This window comes from Anabrus simplex, chromosome 8 (assembly GCF_040414725.1).
Source record: "Anabrus simplex isolate iqAnaSimp1 chromosome 8, ASM4041472v1, whole genome shotgun sequence".
Lineage (NCBI taxonomy): Eukaryota > Metazoa > Arthropoda > Insecta > Orthoptera > Tettigoniidae > Anabrus > Anabrus simplex.
The window spans coordinates 182624102-182644684 of NC_090272.1; the positions used below are offsets into that span (position 1 = coordinate 182624102).

At 38.5% G+C, this 20583-nt stretch overlaps 1 protein-coding gene across 9 annotated transcripts in view; it reads right to left on the minus strand.

Moving 5' to 3' along the window:
* The window catches only part of Asph (Aspartyl beta-hydroxylase), a 294582-nt gene that overhangs the window by 84022 nt on the left and 189977 nt on the right, over window positions 1–20583 (minus strand). For 8 of the 9 annotated variants that reach the window (XR_011018630.1, XM_068228879.1, XM_068228881.1 and 5 more), the window contains 3 exons: window positions 9903–10198; window positions 9694–9817; window positions 5667–5848 (listed from right to left, as the gene is read on the minus strand). Coding sequence is in view for 8 of the 9 variants with exons in the window: in XM_068228879.1 (XP_068084980.1) it covers window positions 5667–5848; window positions 9694–9817; window positions 9903–10198 (602 nt within the window). In the remaining variant the exon portion in view is untranslated. The remainder of the gene's footprint in view (window positions 1–5666; window positions 5849–9693; window positions 9818–9902; window positions 10199–20583) is intronic. The other variant, XM_067152547.2, reaches the window with a different exon arrangement.

The following is a 20583-nucleotide window of genomic DNA, read 5'->3' on the forward strand; positions in this document are numbered from 1 at the left end:
TTTATAGAATAAACTGAGTGAAGCTCTTTCCCTACATTCTCCTAACAGTCTTTGCATTTGTATGTCTTTGATTCTTGCTATCATAGCCCTCTAACTTCCACTATCTTTACCCTTCCGTATCTCCAGCCAAATATAACCCATACTGAGATTCTCGACATAGGTTTTAATTTTTGACAACCAACAATCGGCATACATACCTTTCAATTCTTGCTTGTATGCTCCTTGTAAAACTTGACCCCCTCCTCCTCTTTTCAGTCGCATCAAATAATTCAATACTCTTTTAACAGCCGGTCTGAGTGGCTCAGACAGTTGAGGTGTTGGCCTTCTGACCCCAACTTGGCAGGTTCGATCCTGGCTCAGTCCGGTGGTATTTGAAGGTGCTCAAAAACGTCAGCCTTGTGTCGGTAGATTTACTGGCACGTAAAAGAACTCCTGCAGGGCTAAATTCCAGCACCTCGGCGTCTCCGAAGACCGTAAAAGTAGTTAGTGGGACGTAAATCAAATAACATAATTATTATTATTACTCTTTTAATGCACTCCACCTCTAAATACTCACCACATATTAATAACGCTCCCATATTCGCTGTTCGTTGTGGTAGTCTCATGACTGTCTTACTTTGCTAGTTGCTTTACGTCGCACCGACTCAGATAGGTCTTATGGCGACGATGGGACAGGAAATGGCTAGGAGCGGGAAGGAATCGGCCGTGGCCTTAATTAAGGTACAGCCCCAGCATTTGCCTGGTGTGAAAATGGGAAACCACGGAAAACCATCTTCAGGGCTGCCGATAGTGGGGTTCGAACCTACTATCTCCCGAATACTGGACACTGGCCGCAATTAAGCGACTGCAGCTATCGAGCTCGGTGACTGTCTTACTAAATTTGTATATTTTTTGATTTAAAATATATCTTTTTTAAAAATCTAATCCCCATAATTCTACCCCATATAAAGCTCTACTTAATACTAATGTCTTTAACACTAATCTCACTACCTTATAATTTATCCCTGGGTATTTAGCTACTAAAATTTTAACCACAAAGAGAGCTCCAACCCCTCTCAATTTACCCTCTTAATGTGATCATCCCATCCTCCTCTTTTATTTATCAGTACTGCTGGGTATTCTAACCTCTCAACTTCATCTATTCTCTCTCCCTGTATCATCCATTTCATTCCATTTTTCATCCCCTTCCTCTTGCATATAATTAACACCTTCTATTTGTTACAATTAATTTTCAATGACCACTTCTTTGCGTAAACCGAAATCTCATTCAAACTTCTCTGTAAACCCCCTCCTGTTAAAGCCATTAATATTATATTGTCTGTGAATATCAATCCTGGTATCTCTAAATTTTGCACTACCGGTACAGGCCAATTTACTCCTTCGTGCCCATCCAAAATGTCATTTATAAATAATAAGAATAATATTGGCGATAATTCACAACCTTGCTTTAAGCCAACCTTACACTCTACCAGCCTACTAATTATATTCTCCTTCAGTTTGATACAGCAATATACATTCTGATATATAGCCTCAATCGCTCAAATCATCTTTCTTGAAACTGCCAACCTCCCTATTTTTTCTATCAGCACTCTTCTACTCACCGTGTCAAATGCTTTTTCGAAATCAATCACTGCTGGAAATACACTGCCTCTTTCCCTGTGCATGTATTTATCTATTATCATCTTTACTGTCATGATGTTATTTATTATTTGCTCCCCTTTTCTGAATCCTATTTGCCAAAACTCCCGTGTAGATCTTGCTCAGTGAGTCAAGGAGAGCTATCCATCCGTAGTTATTCGGGAGGTTTTTATTCCCTTTTTATATATATATATATTGACCAAATAATCTCAGATTCCTACACTTTTGGTATTTTACCACCATAAAAAATCTTGTTAAATAGTTTTACTATTCCCTCCCCCATCTCTCTGTATTTACTTATTTCTTTCCAAAATAAATTGTTGATACCGTTTATCCCTCCTGCCGATCTGCTCCTCAGTTTACCTACCACCTCCTGAACTTCTTCCATTGTGAATTCCTTATCAAGTTCATATATACTTCTATATTTCTCCATATAACCTGCCTCCCTTCTCTATACCCTCATTTATCTCTTCCTCCTAGTATCTCACTGAAGTATATTACCCACTGATCATAATCAATATTCGATTTGTCATATCTCTTCCGTCCTTTGTTAATTATATTTATTCTTTTTCATATTCTGTCTGGTTCATCCTGCATACACTATTTATTAGCTCTGATTGTTCCTTCTTCCTCTCAACAATTAGAAGTTTGTACTCTTTCCTTAATCTACAAAAGACTTCTCTTTCTTTATTCCCTCATTTTGCTCTATACTCTTTCAATGCTGTCATCACTGCTTTCCTCAAAACCTTACATTCCTTATTGTACCAATCTCCAACTTCCCTCTTTTTTCTTTTACTACCTTGACCTATCCGTGCCACCCTCCTTATTGGATATTCAATTAACTCCAATGCTCTATCTATGTTCTTTTCCTTCAAAGCCACTTCCTATCCACATCAAATTAAAAGTATCTCTTTTTTCATAAGGTCATCTAGTTCCAGTTTTATGTTCTATATCCATTTATATTTAGGGTAACTTCTACCCCTCTCTGAGGACCTTTTTGTATCTCCCTTCTTTAACTCCTCCATCTTTCTCGCTATTCTCACCCATACTGGTGCACGATGCAACTCAAGCCAATCACCTACCTCTATTCTTTTGATTTTCTCTAGCGTGTCTTCCAAACTCATTACTAAGTCAATAACACTACTCCCCTGTTCTGTAATATAAGTCAATTTTCCTTCTTTGTCACCCACCCAACAACCATTTAAGATGATGAACTTCCCTACTTCGCAGAATTCCAGGAGTTTTCAACCGGAGCTATTAATTTCTTTATCATTACTTCTTCCTCTCCTTATTAACATCTTGTCTTCCTTACTAAACAACGGACTTTGCTCACCTATTCTGGCATTCCAATCTCCTAATAACAACATTCCATCTTCTTAATACTTTCCTCTAATAATACTAGTTTCAACTAGTAACTCCTCAAAAACTTATCATTAGCTTACAGGGATCCCATGGGGTGACAGTAGGCAAAATCCAAGCACACTTGTTTTTCTCTTTCTTCCTCCCTTCCCATGTTAAATCTTAACCAGATAACTTCTTCCAAATCGCTCTCTATACCCTCTACTAATTCACTGATCTCTTCTCTAATTAGCACCACAATTCCTCTGGGTGCACTCCCTTTGTTACGCAATTTTTTTCTTGACTTATGCCTAACTGTGAACCCCCCCAAGTAATCTCCTTACCTACCTCTAGCCATGTTTCCAAGAGTGCTACAATGTCAAAATTTTCTGGTATATTTTTCACTTATATGACCTATTTTACCCAATAAACCTTCGATATTTACAAAGCCTATCTTCCAGTCTTCTCCATATCCATCTTTATTTTTGCTCGTCATTATCTCCCTCTCCCCTTCTACCTCCCTTCCATCGTACTTCTTGTTTTGCTCTTTCCTTTTTCTCTATACCTTTGTTTTTCTTACCCCCACAGGTCCTTGATACTCCTGCTTCTCCCTTTCATCATAGTATCTCGTCCTTTCTTTTCCTCCCTCAAACCATCACACACTATATCTGATTTTTCTTGAGGAAAACTATCCAACCTCACTTCCTGTTTCTGAGATCTCGTATTTGAACCCTCACTGCACTGCAGTATACTGGCCACCTGACTTGATTCTTCATTAGTTCTTACCATGTTACCTCACTCTTCTTGCACAGCATCCTTTCCACTATCTTGGCGTGGTGTTAGGTCCTCTTCCTGTTTGAGTTTATCTTCCATGACTTTTAATTTTGCCACTGACCAGACACGCCACAATTTCCCGTTAGATACCACCAACTTTTGATCCTTAATATATGCCCTAAGACCGTGATATCTGGCTCTCCCTAGATGTTTCTTCAAAATTCTCAAGCTCTCACTCCCTTCTCGTCCCATGTCTCTCTTGATCCAAATTTTTTCTCCTTGCTAGTTACTCGCATTTCTTATCACTATATCTGCCATTACGGTAGATAAGAACTTCACTTTGATTGGTCTACGCCCTTTCACTTTTCCTACCCTCTCCACACCGTCAATGTCCACTTTGCTAAAGTTAATACGCCCTTTCACTTTTCCTACCCTCTCCACACCGTCAATGTCCACTTTGCTACAGTTAATTTTCATTTTATTTTGTATGATGTCCACCACTTTGTATATAATGTTCACCTTCTTCTCACTCCCTTATTCCTGCGGCCCATATATGAATATACGTTTATTCATCCTTTCTTGCCTGATGTTTTCCATCTCCTTCAGCATAGACACCTCCTTTTCCAGGTTTTTAACTTTCTCCCTGAACGTTTCAATTTCATGCTCATTGCTTCCTACCTTTTTTACTGTGTCTCCCATACCTTCATATTTTCTAATTTCTTAACTTGGTCTTTTATCATTTCCTTTATCTGTTCGAAACAGCCATTTTCTTTATTTATTTCTCTCATCACCTCCTTAATATTCTCCACGTCTTCCCAGGTCATGTTGCCACTTGCAATTGGGCCGGGGTTCAGCTCCACGCCCCCTATAACTAGTAGCATGGATATCACCGCAGCCACCAACAGCATGTAGCTCAACTTCCCCTGCACTCCCTTGCTTGCCGTCCGCATCAAAGTCTTCTTCAGCCTTAGCTGCCAGCTCCTGATCGCCGCTCAGTATTGCTCAATTCCCACCATGCCTCTCTGCACTCACCACTCCATACTTCTACACCTGTTGCTTGCTTAAGCTGAACTGTATGCTGCGAGTTCAGACTAGAATCATTATACTGATGTACCTCCTTCCTTAATGGGTAATTAATCAGGTTTTCTTTAATGTCCATTATGCACTGTTAAGTGTGTATTGAGGGAAGAGTCATATTTCCCAGTTCTTGGAAAATAGTCGTACATGATTCATCATCATCAATGTCCCACTCCAGTTGCCCGGGTGTGGTTCCTTGCTTGTCTGAAATTCTCTGTATGGCCAACCAGACACCAGTGACCAAACTCATAACCTCTCAATTTTGCCTCTGATGCTGTCGTGATTAAGTTAAGGTGGGCTCGGTTCACCCCTGGTGTCCAGATAACCATTTCTACATGTATTGAGCATGATCTAATAAGCTGAAAGTCTACTTCAAATACAGTGTGGCCATCAAAGCTAACATCTATTACCTAGAGATAATTTCTTTTCCTCAACTTTCTTAATCTTGAGGCATCATAACACAAAAGAAAAACCTACGGCTCATAAGAGCCCGTGAACTGCAGTCATGGTCAGTGTACTGCTTCTCCTATCCGATAGCTCCTCTGAGGCTAAGGGAACCCTGTCCGATATGCAGATGACCTGGCACTATAATATCAAGTAAACGATCTCATGCATTGTGAGAATGCAGCATCAGTGACTTAACACATTAAATGACTACTTTCACAAATGGAGACTCAAGCCAAATCCATACAAGACTGAGGTTTTAGCATTTCACTGGGTACATAATATGAAAGCACACAGGAAGCTGATGTTGGATGAGACTGAAATTCATCAAAACTACTCCCCAAAATATCTAAGAGTAACTCTTGATTGGTTAGATAAGATAATAAAATGCTCACCTGTTCTCCTGAAGTCTTGGAACTCTTGCTAGGAGTGGAAGCAGGCTTCTTCACTGGTTGAGGCTCATCCTCGTCATCATCTTCCTCATCCATACCCAGAACAGGTTTTATCTCTTCAGCAAACTTAGGTTTGGCAGCCACTTTTGGTGGAGGTACAGCCACTTTTGATGGAGGTACTGGTGCTGGAAGAGACAACCACTTGGCAGCATCCATTAAACTTAGCTATGTTAATTCACACTTTGAAGGCAGTTTCATAATTACAACCTCATTAAAGGTTCGTCCCCAGCAAGCAAATTGAAAATATTAGGCCAAAACATTTCAGAATTTAGACATTACAACCATTCAGTAGAGTAAATGAGTCACTGAAGGTAGAGTTCAGGCACTATTTTAAAGTTAATTTCCTGATTAAAAACTAAAAACAAGATATTACAACAATATGTGGTAGTTGACAAGGAAACAAGTTGAAATGAAAGAAAACTTTATTAAAAAGTGCTATTTTATTTAACACATTGAAGCCCATGCCCAACCTTGACTTGGGCCACGTGAAACGCTAAGATGTCCCTTGCCTTACTATAGTTTGGAGACATATTTCCTGTGATGTAAGTTTGAGTGTACAATCAGGACCCAGGTTTGAGCTACCACAGATATGTTCATAGGTCTTTTCTCTTTGATGCTGTTGATTTATGTTGTCATTTGCCAATTAGTCAGGGAAATACAAAACATGTGATATTGTGCAGGAAGATCTTGCACCACCTTGACAGAAGCTGAAGCAATTATTTTTCAAGTGTTCTCATGTATTTATTCATAAATATGCCACGAATACCATGAGTTCTTTGAATCCTGGAAGAAAATATAAATACAGCTGCTGACACTTAATTCTTACCTTCCACAACATCCTTCTTCTTCGTTCTTTCAGAATATGGCAATGATTTTTAAATTTGTTAAAAAATATCATGTACAAAATGATTTGAAATAGTCCAATAAAGCCTGGGTTTTGGAAGGGGCGAGAAAAGGGCTGGGAACCAATGTGTTAAGAACTTTAGTGGTTAGTAGACTTTGTAATTAGACAGTTCCAGATTCATAAAAATAAAATTGAAGCACATATCTTTGTGTAAATTAGAATACCAATGTAGAGATAAAAGGGTGGTAAACTACAACTGTTAAATCAATAGTTATATTTGATGTGGTACACGGAGTTCAAGGAATGTCAATATACGGTACGTTATAAAAAAATTCTTAATATCATTGGAGAAGCCTTCAATAATTGAGCTGAAGTTTAAAGTTCAATTGTTGTTTCTTCCATCAAATCTCTATCACATTCATTACAGTAGACTCTCAATTATACGTGGTAATTAGGGGTAGAGAAACCGCAGATAGTCCATGAATGAGGGAAAATACATGCTACATTAAATGAATGTATTATAATAATAATTGTACTTCCTGAGCTAACATGTGTAGGCATTTTGATTAGAAACCATCTAGGCTGCTTGTGCATCAATTTCAATGTTCTGTTTTACACTACTAGATGGCAGAGAATACAGGATCTCTCTTGGGTGATCAATGGCTGAGTTTTAATTAATTTTGTGTCTGGCTCGATGGCTAAATGGTTAGTGTGCTGGCCTTTGGTCACAGGAGTCCCTGGTTCGATCCCAGCAAGATCGGGAATTTTGACCATAAATGGTTAATTCACCTGACACATGGAGTGGGTGTATGTGTCATCTTCATCATCATTTCATCTTCATCACAACCCGCAGATCGCCTATGGGCGTCAAATCAAAAGACCTGCACTTGGCGAGCCGAAGTCCTCGGACACATCCTGGCACTAAAAGCCATACGCCACTTCATTTCAACTGATTCTGATGGGTAAATACTTAATATGTCACTAAATATCTTTTACATGGTGACATCGTACAACATGGAGTGCTGAACGGATCTTTTCCGCTCTTAAAACATCCAATTACCTCTGCCGGGTTTTTTGAACCTGCAATCTTGGGATTCTGAGGCAGATTCTCTACCACTGAACCACAGAGGGAACTGATGACTTTAATATACAGTATCTAAAGGTTTAAAAACCTTGTTAGCTAAGCAAACGATGCATTAAATTTGTCTTCACTCTTTAAGACTTCGCAAAAACAAGAACTGGGCATTGTTTGTGCATATAATACCAGATACTTGCATGCCTTTTACTCATTTCTATTGTAACATGGCTTTATCCAGTTTTTGCATAACTAGGCATTTTCATTGTTTTCCACTTTGACAAACCCCTGGACGAGAAAGAGCAGCTAGTAGAACTTATTACTTTGTCTATGTTTTTCCGGATCTCCTAGACTGCTGTTTCATCTACACCATAAGTCAAAGACAGGTGCTTTGTAGGACTTCCTTCTTCAAGTTTACACGCAATTTACAACTTTAGCTGCATCTATAACACTGCATGTTTACATTCTTCAGATACTGCTCGCAGGTACTAAAGGAAACCAGTTAATAGTACTGCATGCTGTCGACATTCACTTCCTAAACTGACCTGAACTACAACACCATCAATGCCGTGGCTCTGTCGACTGTTTGAGAGGTAAGAGACTGTGAGTCAGGGTTGTGATGTACAGTCAAGTGCAATAAGTATTAGTGTCTGGAAATTGTCCTGACATTTTTTATTTACATTTTTCTAGACCACCGCGGTTAGTCCACAAAGCGAATAATCTGGCCATGGATAATCAAGAGTCTTTCTATTCCACTTGCAAGAAGCACTGGCATTGTACTTACCTTGACTTCTCTTTCATTGCCTTCAGAATAAACTTCTAGAATCCTACAATGTGGGAACATCAGAGGTTAAGCCACTCATCTATCACTTGGAGGAGTCAGAAAACAGGAAGAAGAAAGCTCAAAATGTGAATGAGAATGTTTGTACCGTGTTACACAGTTCATTGTTCATAAAACAAAATAGCTTTAAATTGGATTTTAAAGTTGATTATGTACATATTTCCTTGTATTTTTCAGATGGCTCTCCTAAATTCAAGGATTTAACACTGACCATTACGCTATAAGAATGCTTCTCTGAATGCTGGCTTATGTGACAACTTATTACTGTCGTTTAAAAACAAACACATTCAAATCTCAAAAAGTATAGCCAATTCCAGAGAAACAGGTATGGATTTAGTACCCGTGTAGATTAAGCTCGACAAGAGTATTGTCTACTATATTGTAGACTTCCACTGTAGGCTTTTCATTGTTTTCCTCATCGGTGTAGGCAGGTTTCAGCTTGGTTGGCATGGCAGGCACTCAAAGTTATAGGAGCGAATACTGACTTACACATTCCGGTATGTTAATCACAGTGTGTTAGGTTAAACACAATTCCTCCTTTTTCTTATTTAATTTTACCTGATGGCTGAAGCGTCATGACTATCATAATTCAGCCAGCTAGCTGATTGAACCATTCTCCTTTATTCTTCTCAATCCAAAGCTTTCAGTGTGGTTAACTTCGAATGGAACATTCACCATACTGATCTGCCATGCTGGTACTCGCCCTCATGGTCTGATTCCTTGGACCTTGTCCTCAACAATAAACTTTTGAAGGAAACTATCTTGGCAGATTACGTGTCCAAAAAGACATATGATCCACTGAGAGACTTTGCACAATAGACAAACTTTTAGGTGAAGTAGGTTCAGAATTAACATGTTCATGAGAAGTGTGTTCAACGAATTCTCAACATTTCCCTCCACCGAAACATTTCAAAACATTCTAATTATGCACAGTCGTATTATAGAACCATCTACGTCTCTGCACCATACAAAAAATTCAGGAGACTATAGATTCCTCTACTCAATGGCATATTCTAATTATGATTATTCTGAGTGGCACAACTTAACACCAGACAGTGTTACAAATTAGCAAAGCCTCCAGAGTTGCCACATTATAGGATTGCCAATCAGTGAGAAAGGAATATGCTCTTAAGGTTTGACAGGACTTCGAAAATTCAAAGAGAAATCTGGAACTTTCTACAATCATAACAGTAACAGCCATAATACTAACATTTAACCAGATCTTCATCCTCCTCCTCTTCTTCTTCTTCTTCTTCCTCCTCCTCGACGCTCTCCTCCTCTTCTTCCGATGCACTGGCAGGCTCGGCTGACTTCAACTTCCAAGGCCGAGTTATCTTTCAAGAGAAAAGGAGCAAGTGAGTTGAAATTGATGCCAAGATCAAACTGTAAATTGAGTATTACAACCGAGCAGTATCTTACTTCTTTATTAGACTTCTCTGGCTCCTCCTCTTCTTCCTCAGACTCTGTGTCTGACCTCTCCAAATTGCTGTATTTTTTCATTATTCTTTCAATATTTTCATCAATGATGGGTTCATCATCATCATCATCATCATCATCATCATCATCATCATCTTCATCATCTTCTTCTTCTTCCTTCTCCTTATTTTCTTTCTTTATTTCTTCCTCCTCCTCTTCCTCCCCAACACTTTCATCTTCCTCTTCTTCTTCAGTATATCTCCTTTCTGCTTCTTGGCTTTCATCAGAGTACTCTGAATCTGACATAAATATGATAAACAATGTGAAGAATGTAACATAACTGACATTAAACAAAACTACATTTTATAAGAAAACTTCATATTCTATGCCAAACTTATGGAATAAACTTCTCAAAGAGTTCACAATTAAGTATTTATTTATTTTCCACTTAGTCGATACAATGATTGCTTAAGGCAATTTAATGGTTAAAAGTGGTACATGTTTTGTATATATAAACATCTTCAGCCACATAACACTATTTAGATGAAAAATATATAAATTGACAAAGTAATGCTTTAGAGGTAGTGTCCTTAATTTTAAGCACACTTAATTTTAAGGACACTTCCTCTAAAGCATTACTTTGTCAATTTATATATTTTTCATCTAAATAGTGTTATGTGGCTGAAGATGTTGATAATATACGAAACATGTACCACTTTTAACCATTAAATTGCCTTAAGCAATCATTGTATCGACTAGGTGGAAAATAAATAAATACTTAATTGTGAATATATTGAAGTGCGATACGGACCATGAAGCTGATTTTATGTAATTCTCAAAGAGTGTCGAAGCCCACCCTTCTTATGAACTGGGAAGCAGATAGGAGCCCTTTGGGAGTTGGGACGGAATGGACGTAGAACTGTGATTGATGAGTAGAGAGCTGATCAATGTATCTATTGTTTGTCATGGTTTCTCCTTTCTGTTACTCTCCCTTCCTACAGTGAACTATAATTTTTTTTTTCTTTTCACAATGTGCTTTACTTGCAAAGAATCAGCCTTGTATCGATTAGGTAGAACAATTGTTGTTGATTTATCCATTAATGTGCTTTACATTGTACCAAGGTTTTACGGCGATGATGGGATAGGAGTGGAAAGAAAGCAGTCATGGCCTTAATTAAGGTACAGCATTTGCCTGGTGTGAAAATGGGAAACCACAGAAGACCATTTTCAGTGCTGCCGACAATGGGGTTCGAATCCACTATCTCCCAAATGCAAGCTGACAGCTATGTGACCCAAACTCCAGAGTCACTTGCTCGGTATCATTGTGTTTATCCTATTAAATGACTAATTTTCAAAAATATTCTTCACAAGCATTCAACTCACACGAGTGGTAAATAAGATGCTAATTTCATGTCTAATTCTTTAAGGAATTCTTATGCTTATAATGTTATCAGCTGGAAAAGAATAAGATTACTTTTGCAGCAAGGTATCACCTGAGCAAATTACAGTATTTCTTTACATAAAGCCAATCAGTGTTGCATTTAATTGCTGTGGTGAAATATTTACACATCAGTCGTATGTTTCAAAAGGCCTTATGATTGTCCTGATGGATTAAAGTTACATAAATTATAAGACCATAGAAAATTCAATGGGATGATTTTCGATGTTGTTGAGTCAGTTATACCATATGGAATTGATTCTACACTTCACTGTCTAACTGGATGACATGCAAACTCAGTCAAAGATAGCAGTTATAAATTTATGGTTTCACAATACACATGTAACTGTCAGAAATACATCTTGGACTTGATTGCTGCCTGGGAGACTAATTACCTTGGATCGAGTAGGGGTATTTCAGTCGCCTTGACAAAGAATACTGCATGAAACGTCGGCAAACTATACGTAATGTACATAAAATAACAACACAGTTCAACCAAGAAAAAGAACTAAGTAATTGGACTAAAACACTTACAACTGCCAGTGTTATCTCTTATTTAATCTCCCTAATGTGGTTGTGTATGTCACATTATTCAAAAGATATTTTTTTGGTTAAGAATCAATGCAAATCTGTTTGTTTTGTGGCTTATAACCACAAAATTAACAGCCCAAGCTTTGATGTTCTTTCAGGACTCAAACTAACACCCTAAATGTATGGGCAATAATGAGGCCATTGTTTGAGTGAGTCAATGATTGTGTCAGCCGGACCTGTACCAGAGTGAAGTGGAGCATTTCTTCTCGGCTTTACATGGTAATGGATAAAGCAAAACTGATATCAAGAAGGCTCTTGAGTCTCCTCTATGATCTGACGAGAAACAAAAAGAAACACATGAGAGAAAGACTTTCCTCCCATTCATCCCGTGATTACATATAAATTTGGTAAGCTTTTATAGCATAACAATATCAAAACTGCCTTTACAACACCAATTCCATCAGTTATGCTTAGCTAAGGAAAGTCCAACTAGTTTTTATTTTATTTTTTTGCTAGGGGTTTAACATCGCACTAACACACTGAAGGTTTTCAGTGGTACAAGGATGGGAAATGGCTAGGATTGGAAAGGTAGCAGTCATGGCCTTAATTAAGGTATCACCCCAGCATTTGCCTGGTCCTTGGGATCATCTCCTTGTGCAAGCTATCTCCTAGTGTTCTTGCAGGAAGGTTTATTTTGTAACCACTAAGTGCAGCATCACCACCGGGATGAAAGAACACAGGTGTCATTATCGTTTCATCCAACCAGAAAATCTGCAGAGGTAAAGCATGCTCTCTTTCCTTGATCATGAAGTGAAAACTTCAGAAACTACCATTCAGGCAGCATCTGTCAGTATCATTCTTATCATATCTCTATCATGAAGCTGTTCCAACAGGAAAGAAAAGGACCTATTAATTAGCAGAGTTAATTGACTGTTGCTCGCTATCAGACGACAGAAGAATGAACACACTGGGACATACTGCGCAGGTTATCGTTCTCTATGCGATTTTTATTTTATGAAAGAAAATATCACATGAGAACACGTTTACTTATCTCTAAAACAACTTTATTATCACTACGAAACTTATCCTGTTCTCGTCAATCTCTCTTTTTATACACCACTGTGCTAACTTTTTTATTCTACAGAAAAAAAATCACTCTTTTTACAAAACAATCTACAAAGGATATATACAAGTTTCACACCAGAGACCTAATGGTGATGTTTCTTGATGCCATATTGGAAGTCTGTGTGTCCGTTGCTATGTTACAAGTCTTTCGAAACAAATCCTTTCCACTGGTACATACTCATTATATGTCCAGGGATAATATTTTTCTATTATATTAAATATGATTATTGAAGGTTTTATCATAATTAGGGTTTCTGTCCTATGACAAGATCTTGGAAACACCAATCCGAGAGAGAGGGGAGTTCATTGTGGAGCTACCACCTAGCCTTCAGATGCTATGAAAGTGCAGGCGCTGCCACCTGTTTGTGTTATTTCATTCTGACAATGGCTACCGTGTGTACAATTGTTGAAATGTCGACATATTTTAAAATGTCCACATAGCCTACTATACTGGAAAAACATCAAAGCATGTCACCTGTAAGCTTTCTTGCTGGCATCTTCCTTGGTTTGTTAATAAAGCTAGCCATTCCTTTTCAGTGTTATCTTAGTTAATATAACTTTTAAGTTTTTCAGTCTATCAAAACACAAAATAGAACACTATAAGGTACTTACAAAACAAAACACACAATAATAAATGAATAACATGTTTTGTTCTACAAGAACATTCTCAGATTCTATCAAATCACTTTTAACCATGCGTACATTAAATTCAATATTGTTTATGTTGCATAATCTTGTCAATGATTGTGAATTGGTGATTTGAACAAGTGATCAAGCTCCATTTTTGACACTTCAGTAAGTTTTGTATACTTTTCTTCAAACCAGCTTTGGCTTCACATTCTTTACCTCCAGCAACAACAGCTGGAGTGAATCCAGGTCACCGGCTTCGACTGTGGCTTGCTAACACAAACTTGTCTGTAGTGTAGGTAGGAGGGGGGGGAGGCCATAGACAACAACATTTCCATACTATTCATAACAGGGAGTGGCTACACAAGGAATGGCATTACTAGAATCACTCATACCTTGATCACTTTAATTTCTAGCGTACACCAGAAGGCGTAGTGCACTGTAAACACTATGTCTTATACTATAGCACTTTTTTCTAAATACATTTTTTATGCATGTCTGGATGCATATTTTACTATATGATAGTGCATACAAAATTAGGCCCTATTCATAAATTATGTAGTATACTACCTTCATACATTAGAGGATGGTTGCCCAGTTGTACTTCCTCTTAAAACAATAATCACCACCACCACCACCTCATACATTCATAAAGCATTTGAAGTCTACAGATGATTGTCATTCAACATTAACCTTTTCACTCTGGAGGACTGCTGTAGCAGTTTGGGGAGAGCCTTGCTGGGTAGCTGGTGAACTCCTCCAGCAGTGGCGCAGGAGCAATACCGCATAGTCTGTGGACTGCTGTAGCAATTGTGTGTTGTTTGTTTTTTCTGTGCTTTGCTACTGTAGACTGCTGGAGAAGTTCAATCCTTGTGATATCTAGCAGTTGCCTTAGGAGTCCACAGTTACTAATAGAGCCGTCAGATTGTCAAGGGCAATCAGTTGAAAGTAAAGGTTTGAGTGGCCCTCAAACTCGTCACTTGCCATCTAGTTGCTCGTAGTTACCGTTTACTGCCAATGTGTTTACGCCACAATAGGTAGCTTCAAAGCATTGTGGTGCTGTATTCCATAACATTGGAGAAACAGTATACTGCGGAGAAAAATTTTACCCGTATGTTGGTTAGTGACTTCAAAGAAGAATATGGGAGGAATTTAACTTGGCAAGTGCCATGTCCAAAAGCCATGGATATAAAAGAAGAATGGGAAGCTATGCATGGAGGAAAACAAAAAAGATCTAAAATATATGCAATGATATTTGACAGAATTATATATATATTTCAAAACTTTGTCAGTATCTTGCTTCTTAAAAAACATGGAATAAATATGAACGAGAAATTGGAGAATGGGAAGTATACAGCACAGTTGGCAGGGTCAGCCGACCCCGACCCAGAAACTCATCCTCGCGGCCACACTTCCGCTCTGACTTTGCCGGAGTGAAAAGGTTAATGTTGCTTTAACACAGACGATAATGCAACAGGATTGGGCTAGGAAGGTTGTCGTGGCCTTAATTACGAAACAGTCCCATCATTTGCCTGATAGACAACAATGTTCAGTGCTGCAGACCACCGTCTGCCATTATATCACAAGGATTATTCTACGATTCAATGCATTAGTCAGCAGGGTTTACTCCACTGCAAGCATATGAGGTTAGGTAAGGCTGAACTACACTTTTCAAAGTCTGAAAATCAAGTTTTGAGGATAGTTAGCTAAAAGTACATATAGTGCTAATAGTTTGAAGTTGGTTTACATGAACTTACTTGAAGCAAAGGAGAAAAACCTTACTTTATAACTTTACAAAGGAAATTTAATATGTCCTCCTATTCAAATATCTTGTAAAGGAGAAGTCATCCGTAGTCTTACGTGAAGCTAAACAGTTAGAGCAATAATTCAATAGGAGAAAAACATTCAGGAGAATACCATAACAGTACAAATGTTGTTTACAGACCAAATTTGTTACTTTCATCAACTTCTCTCGGTCTCATCTTTTGTTTCCAATATCCAGTTACAAATTATGGAAATGGGGATCCATTTAGGGGTTGATAAGGCCAAATTTAATCATTTAAGACTGGATACAAATATCTGGTTATAAATCAAAGTCAGGAAGCTACGTACATACATAAAAGGTAAAACAGGAAGAGGAAACAGCAGGAAGTAGAGAGGTGGGTGGGCTCTCCCTCAAGAGATTTCAGTTCTTCCACGTCCATTTTTTCACCATTTCTCACTAGGCCTAGCGTCTTTCTACATATTACCTACTTAGGGGAGTAGGAAGATCATTAGTGTTGATAAGGGAAGTATAAGTTGGTAAAAGACTTCATTATGGTCTCCTGTGATTAAGGTCCTAGCAGAGTGATATTCAATTTCAATTTCATGATGTTAACTGCTTATATTTCTGGTACAGAAAGTGTTGATCAGTTTAGGAAGTATAGAATATGTTTGTTTTGCTGCTAGGTTCAAAACCTAAGAATACTCTACACATTTTGGCATAAAATACTGAAGTGCTCACCTTAAGGGTTAAATTACATCAACAAAGAATACATAAAGCTTTCAACAGGTCATTTACTTTTCAACAGGTTATTTACTTCCTGAGAGAAGGAAGTTTTCACTGCTACAACAAGGGAAAGAGTCCTCCAGTGCCTGAAAAGGTGACCTGTCCTCTTCTATCTCATATTTGATCATTACATTTCATTTTCTATCTTCATTGCCTTTCAGAGGAATTTTCTCCAATATATTCAATATTAAAGTAGACTCATTTATCTAATATTCTGTATCACTTTAAGGTGATCAGTTTTATACCATCACTACCATATTTATTTCCAATCTGAGCATCATGGTAGCTCGGAGGATTTTTCACCAGGGCCAGCATGTGGCAGCAGAAAGGGCATTTGGTCTTAAACTCTGCCCAAGACCAAGTTCCCGTATTTCCTGCATGATACAGTCTGCACTACTTCTTTATTTACAATTGTTATTACCATCTATCTCTTAAAATGTTTCCTAACATAATGAAATACATGCAGCATTTCACCTTTTGAACCCTAGTATATTACTCAGTAGTTTAATTTTGACTAATTCTGTTTCTTATTACTGCTAATTGAAACAGAGAAAATAGGCCCATCAACAGAGGTGGGGTTTCCTTCCATATATACCAGTGATTATGGACAGGATTGCCAAGGTTTTACAGTTTCACAATATCAAGACCGTCTTTGTAACCATAGTGAAAATATCTCAGCAACTATACTGGGCTAAACAGGCTTAGGACTGTCTCTCTCCCACAGCTGTACACTATATTCCCTGTTCACCAGAGATGGTTCATACTGAAACCACCAAACGCAGCATTAATATGAAGCTGAAACAGCATAAATATTACTGTCATCTCACTAAACCTGAAAAATCCACAGAGCCAGATGGAGCAGACCCTCTCTCTTTGATCACGATATAAAACAGAAAACTACAAATGTGACTACCTCTTGGTTTTTTCTTTTCTTTTTTTTTTCCTTTTCTTTTGCAAGTTGCTTTACATCGCACTGACACAGATAGGCCTTATAGCGACGATGGGACAGGAAAGGGATAGAAGTGGGAAGGAAGCGGCTGTGGCCTTATTTAAGGTACAGCCCCAGCATTTGCCTGGTGTGAAAATGGGAAACCATGGAAAACCATCTTCAGAGCTGCCCACAGTGCGGTTCGCACCCACTATCTCCCGAATACTGGATACTGGCTGCACTTACGCAACTGCAGCTATCGAGCTCGGCTGACTACCTGCTAGTTTCACACACGTCTTTATGACAACTATTTTAATAAGAAATTATAGGGACCACAGATTAGCAAAGTTCGGTGATGGTTACTTGATGCCAGATGACATACTGTAAATAGATAAAAGATAGTAATACACATTCATTGCTTAACCCGTAGAGTGGAGCTCGCTTCAGGTGACGCGGCCGGAGCGAGCCCGCTGGTGGGCGCGCGTCATGTGAAGCACGGAAAGTTTTTATTTTTTATATCTGTTACGAAACAAGAGGAAAGTTTGAAACTTTCTCCGTATGTTCTGAGAAGTGCTGCCATCTGACAGAATTATTTTCACCTTCATGTATCTAAGCAGTTCTCGTCTAGGAATCCCCTTATTATCTGCTACATAGCTGCGTAGCGCAAGAATAACCTATGTGGCGCCTGGTGAGAAGCTCAGTCAGTGTGCCGCGAGGAGCGTAGTATTTCGTGTCTCGGTGTGAATGTTTTCAGCTCTCATAAGTTGTTTCGTTGGTATATAAATTTATCTTGTGATTTATTGTTTTAATTCTACATGTTGCGTTTCCTATTTGTAGTCAACATGTCCAAAAGAATTGTAGATCTTCCGAGTGATGATATACGGGATATTCTCGAGCTCAGTGAGGAAGTTAGTTGCAGTGATTCTAGTTTAGAAAGTAATGGTGAAACTATCCCGCTATTAGATGCTCCAAGCACAAGTGCTTCCGTCGGAGTAGGTCTGTTGCCTAGATGACGTGGGCAGGTGTCGCGTTCGAGCTCCGATGAGAGTAGTGAGTCAGAAAGTGATTGCCTCCTACTCCGCCTAATGACTGGGATGTAAGGGGATGTAGGAGAGCCCGATTTCCAGCTACATACCAAAGTGGAATTCAGGGCGAACTTTTAAATAAAAAAGAACCGGACGAAATATTTGAGCATTTCATTGACGATGAACTGTGCGAACTTATTGCAGAGCAAACTAATCTGTACGCTCAGCAGTCAATACAAGCTAGTATAGGAACAGCTAAAATGAAAAGGAGGAGGAGGGAGAGGGATTGGGTTCCTACTAACAAGAAATAAAACTTTTATTTGGGATCTTTCTTCTTCAGGGTATAATTCAAAAGCCAAAGCTATCTCATTATTTTTCACGTAATAAATTGTTTGCTAGGCCCGTGTTTTACGAGACCATGTCCGAGAAACTTTTTTCCTTCTACTGAAATTTTTACATTTCTCAGATAATGAGGCTTACGATCGGCAAGTATCCCCAAAACTCTACAAAGTGAAGCCAGTTCTAGATATTCTCGTATACAAATTTAAAATGTCCTATTTACCAGATGATCATCTATCAATTGACAAAAGTTTACTCCTTTGGAAAGGTCGCTTGGGGTGGAAAATGTACATTCCGAAGAAGAAAGCTCGTTTCGGGATGGAATCTTTTAAATTATGTGAGGCTAAAACAGGATATGTGTGGAATATCCTGTGGTACACAGGCAAGGAAACTGAGCTAGTAAATGAGGTTTGTGGAGTAAATATTTCTCAGTATACCAAGCCCTCAAAAGTAGTGTTTGCTCTAGCCGAACCTCTTCTAAATAAGGGATATCTCATAGCTCTAGACAATTATTACAGTAGCCCGGAACTCTTCGATCAGCTCAATGAGTTTCAGACAGATGCTGTCGGCACTGTAAAATCTAACAGAAAAAATCTTCCGAAGGACGTCATGGGGAAAAAGTTAAAAAAAGGGGAGGTGGCTTTTTCCTATAAAAACAAACTCATGGCCTTGAAGTGGAAAGACAAGAGAGATGTCTGCATGCTGAGTAGTATTCATGATGCGGAAATGCGCACTGTTCTAAACAAGAAAGGAGAAACCAAAGAGAAGCCGGTCGTATGTATTGAGTACAATGACTCAATGGGAGGGGTGGACTTATCGGACCAATGTATCGTACCATACAGTACGGCGAGAAAAAGAATGAAGGAATATTACCACAAGATTTTTAGACACCTACTGGATATAACAGTGTTCAATGCTTTTCTAATATACAAGAAACATGGCGGTAAATTCACTCAGCTGGAGTTTCGTATTCAAACTGTGCAGAAACTATTTCAGAAGTATGTGAACGCTACCCCTAACGCAGCCTTGCCAATTCGATCAGTGAGACCCGCACCTGTTGACTTGTCAACTCGATTCTCGGGAAGGCATTTTCCAGATTTCAATCCAGCCTCCAAATCAAGACTGCACGCAAATAAGAGATGCGTTGTTTGCGTGGCAAAAGGCCAGCGGCGGGACACTCAGTATTGTTGTGTAGTATGCAATGTCGCTTTGTGCCCCTCTCCTTGCTTCAGGCTATACCATACGGTTGAAGTATGACAATTGCAAATATGCCAGGGAGTCTCAGGTTCCATACTCGGGGAATCTGAGAAGATCGTAGTCTACACTCGGTGACCGCTGTACAATCTGTGTGCCGGCAACTATCGGGGACCATCCTGAAATAGTTCTTTTCAATTTTTTCTCCAGTCATTTGTTATAGCTATTGAGCGTAAATAATTAGTGTAAACAGTGTTGAACAGTGTAGTGTAATTTTGTGTAATGTGGTGACAAAATTGTGACGAATGAACTAATGGATTACTCGCTGCCCTCTTCAATGGCAAGTTATAGGCCTACGTGGTGAGTACATTTTTCTATTTTATTTCAGGAAAATGTGATATTTGAGTGAATGTGTCTGTATTATTTGGAGTATATGATACTTTTTTTATTTGTGTGTTAGGCATTTCAACGTTGAATTAATATAAGCAACACAAATAATACTCCGAATCGGAGTAAATATGAAATGGCACATATGCAATTTTTGCACTGACACTGGATGAATTGAAAAATCAAATTAATTGTAAATAATAACGCAATTTACACTGCAGCGTATAATTTTATGCTAATTTTAACATAATATAATATTTAAGTGGGTGTAGGTTGGCAAAAACTATTTCTTTCTTAAAGAAAAAATTTACTGAAAATGATTCCCCACTATGCAAGAATTCCTCGTTTAGGACCTCCCCACTTAACGGGTTAACCGAAAAAAAAAACCTGTTGTCCGAAATGGCTTCCCCACCTTTAGTTCAGTTAACTGGGGTTGTACTGTAGATAGCAGGTGTTGCAGAGGTTAAAGAGCCAAAAGAAGTGATCCATAGTGGACAATATCTTTACTGACGATGAATACTTGTTTGTAAACACTAGTTTGT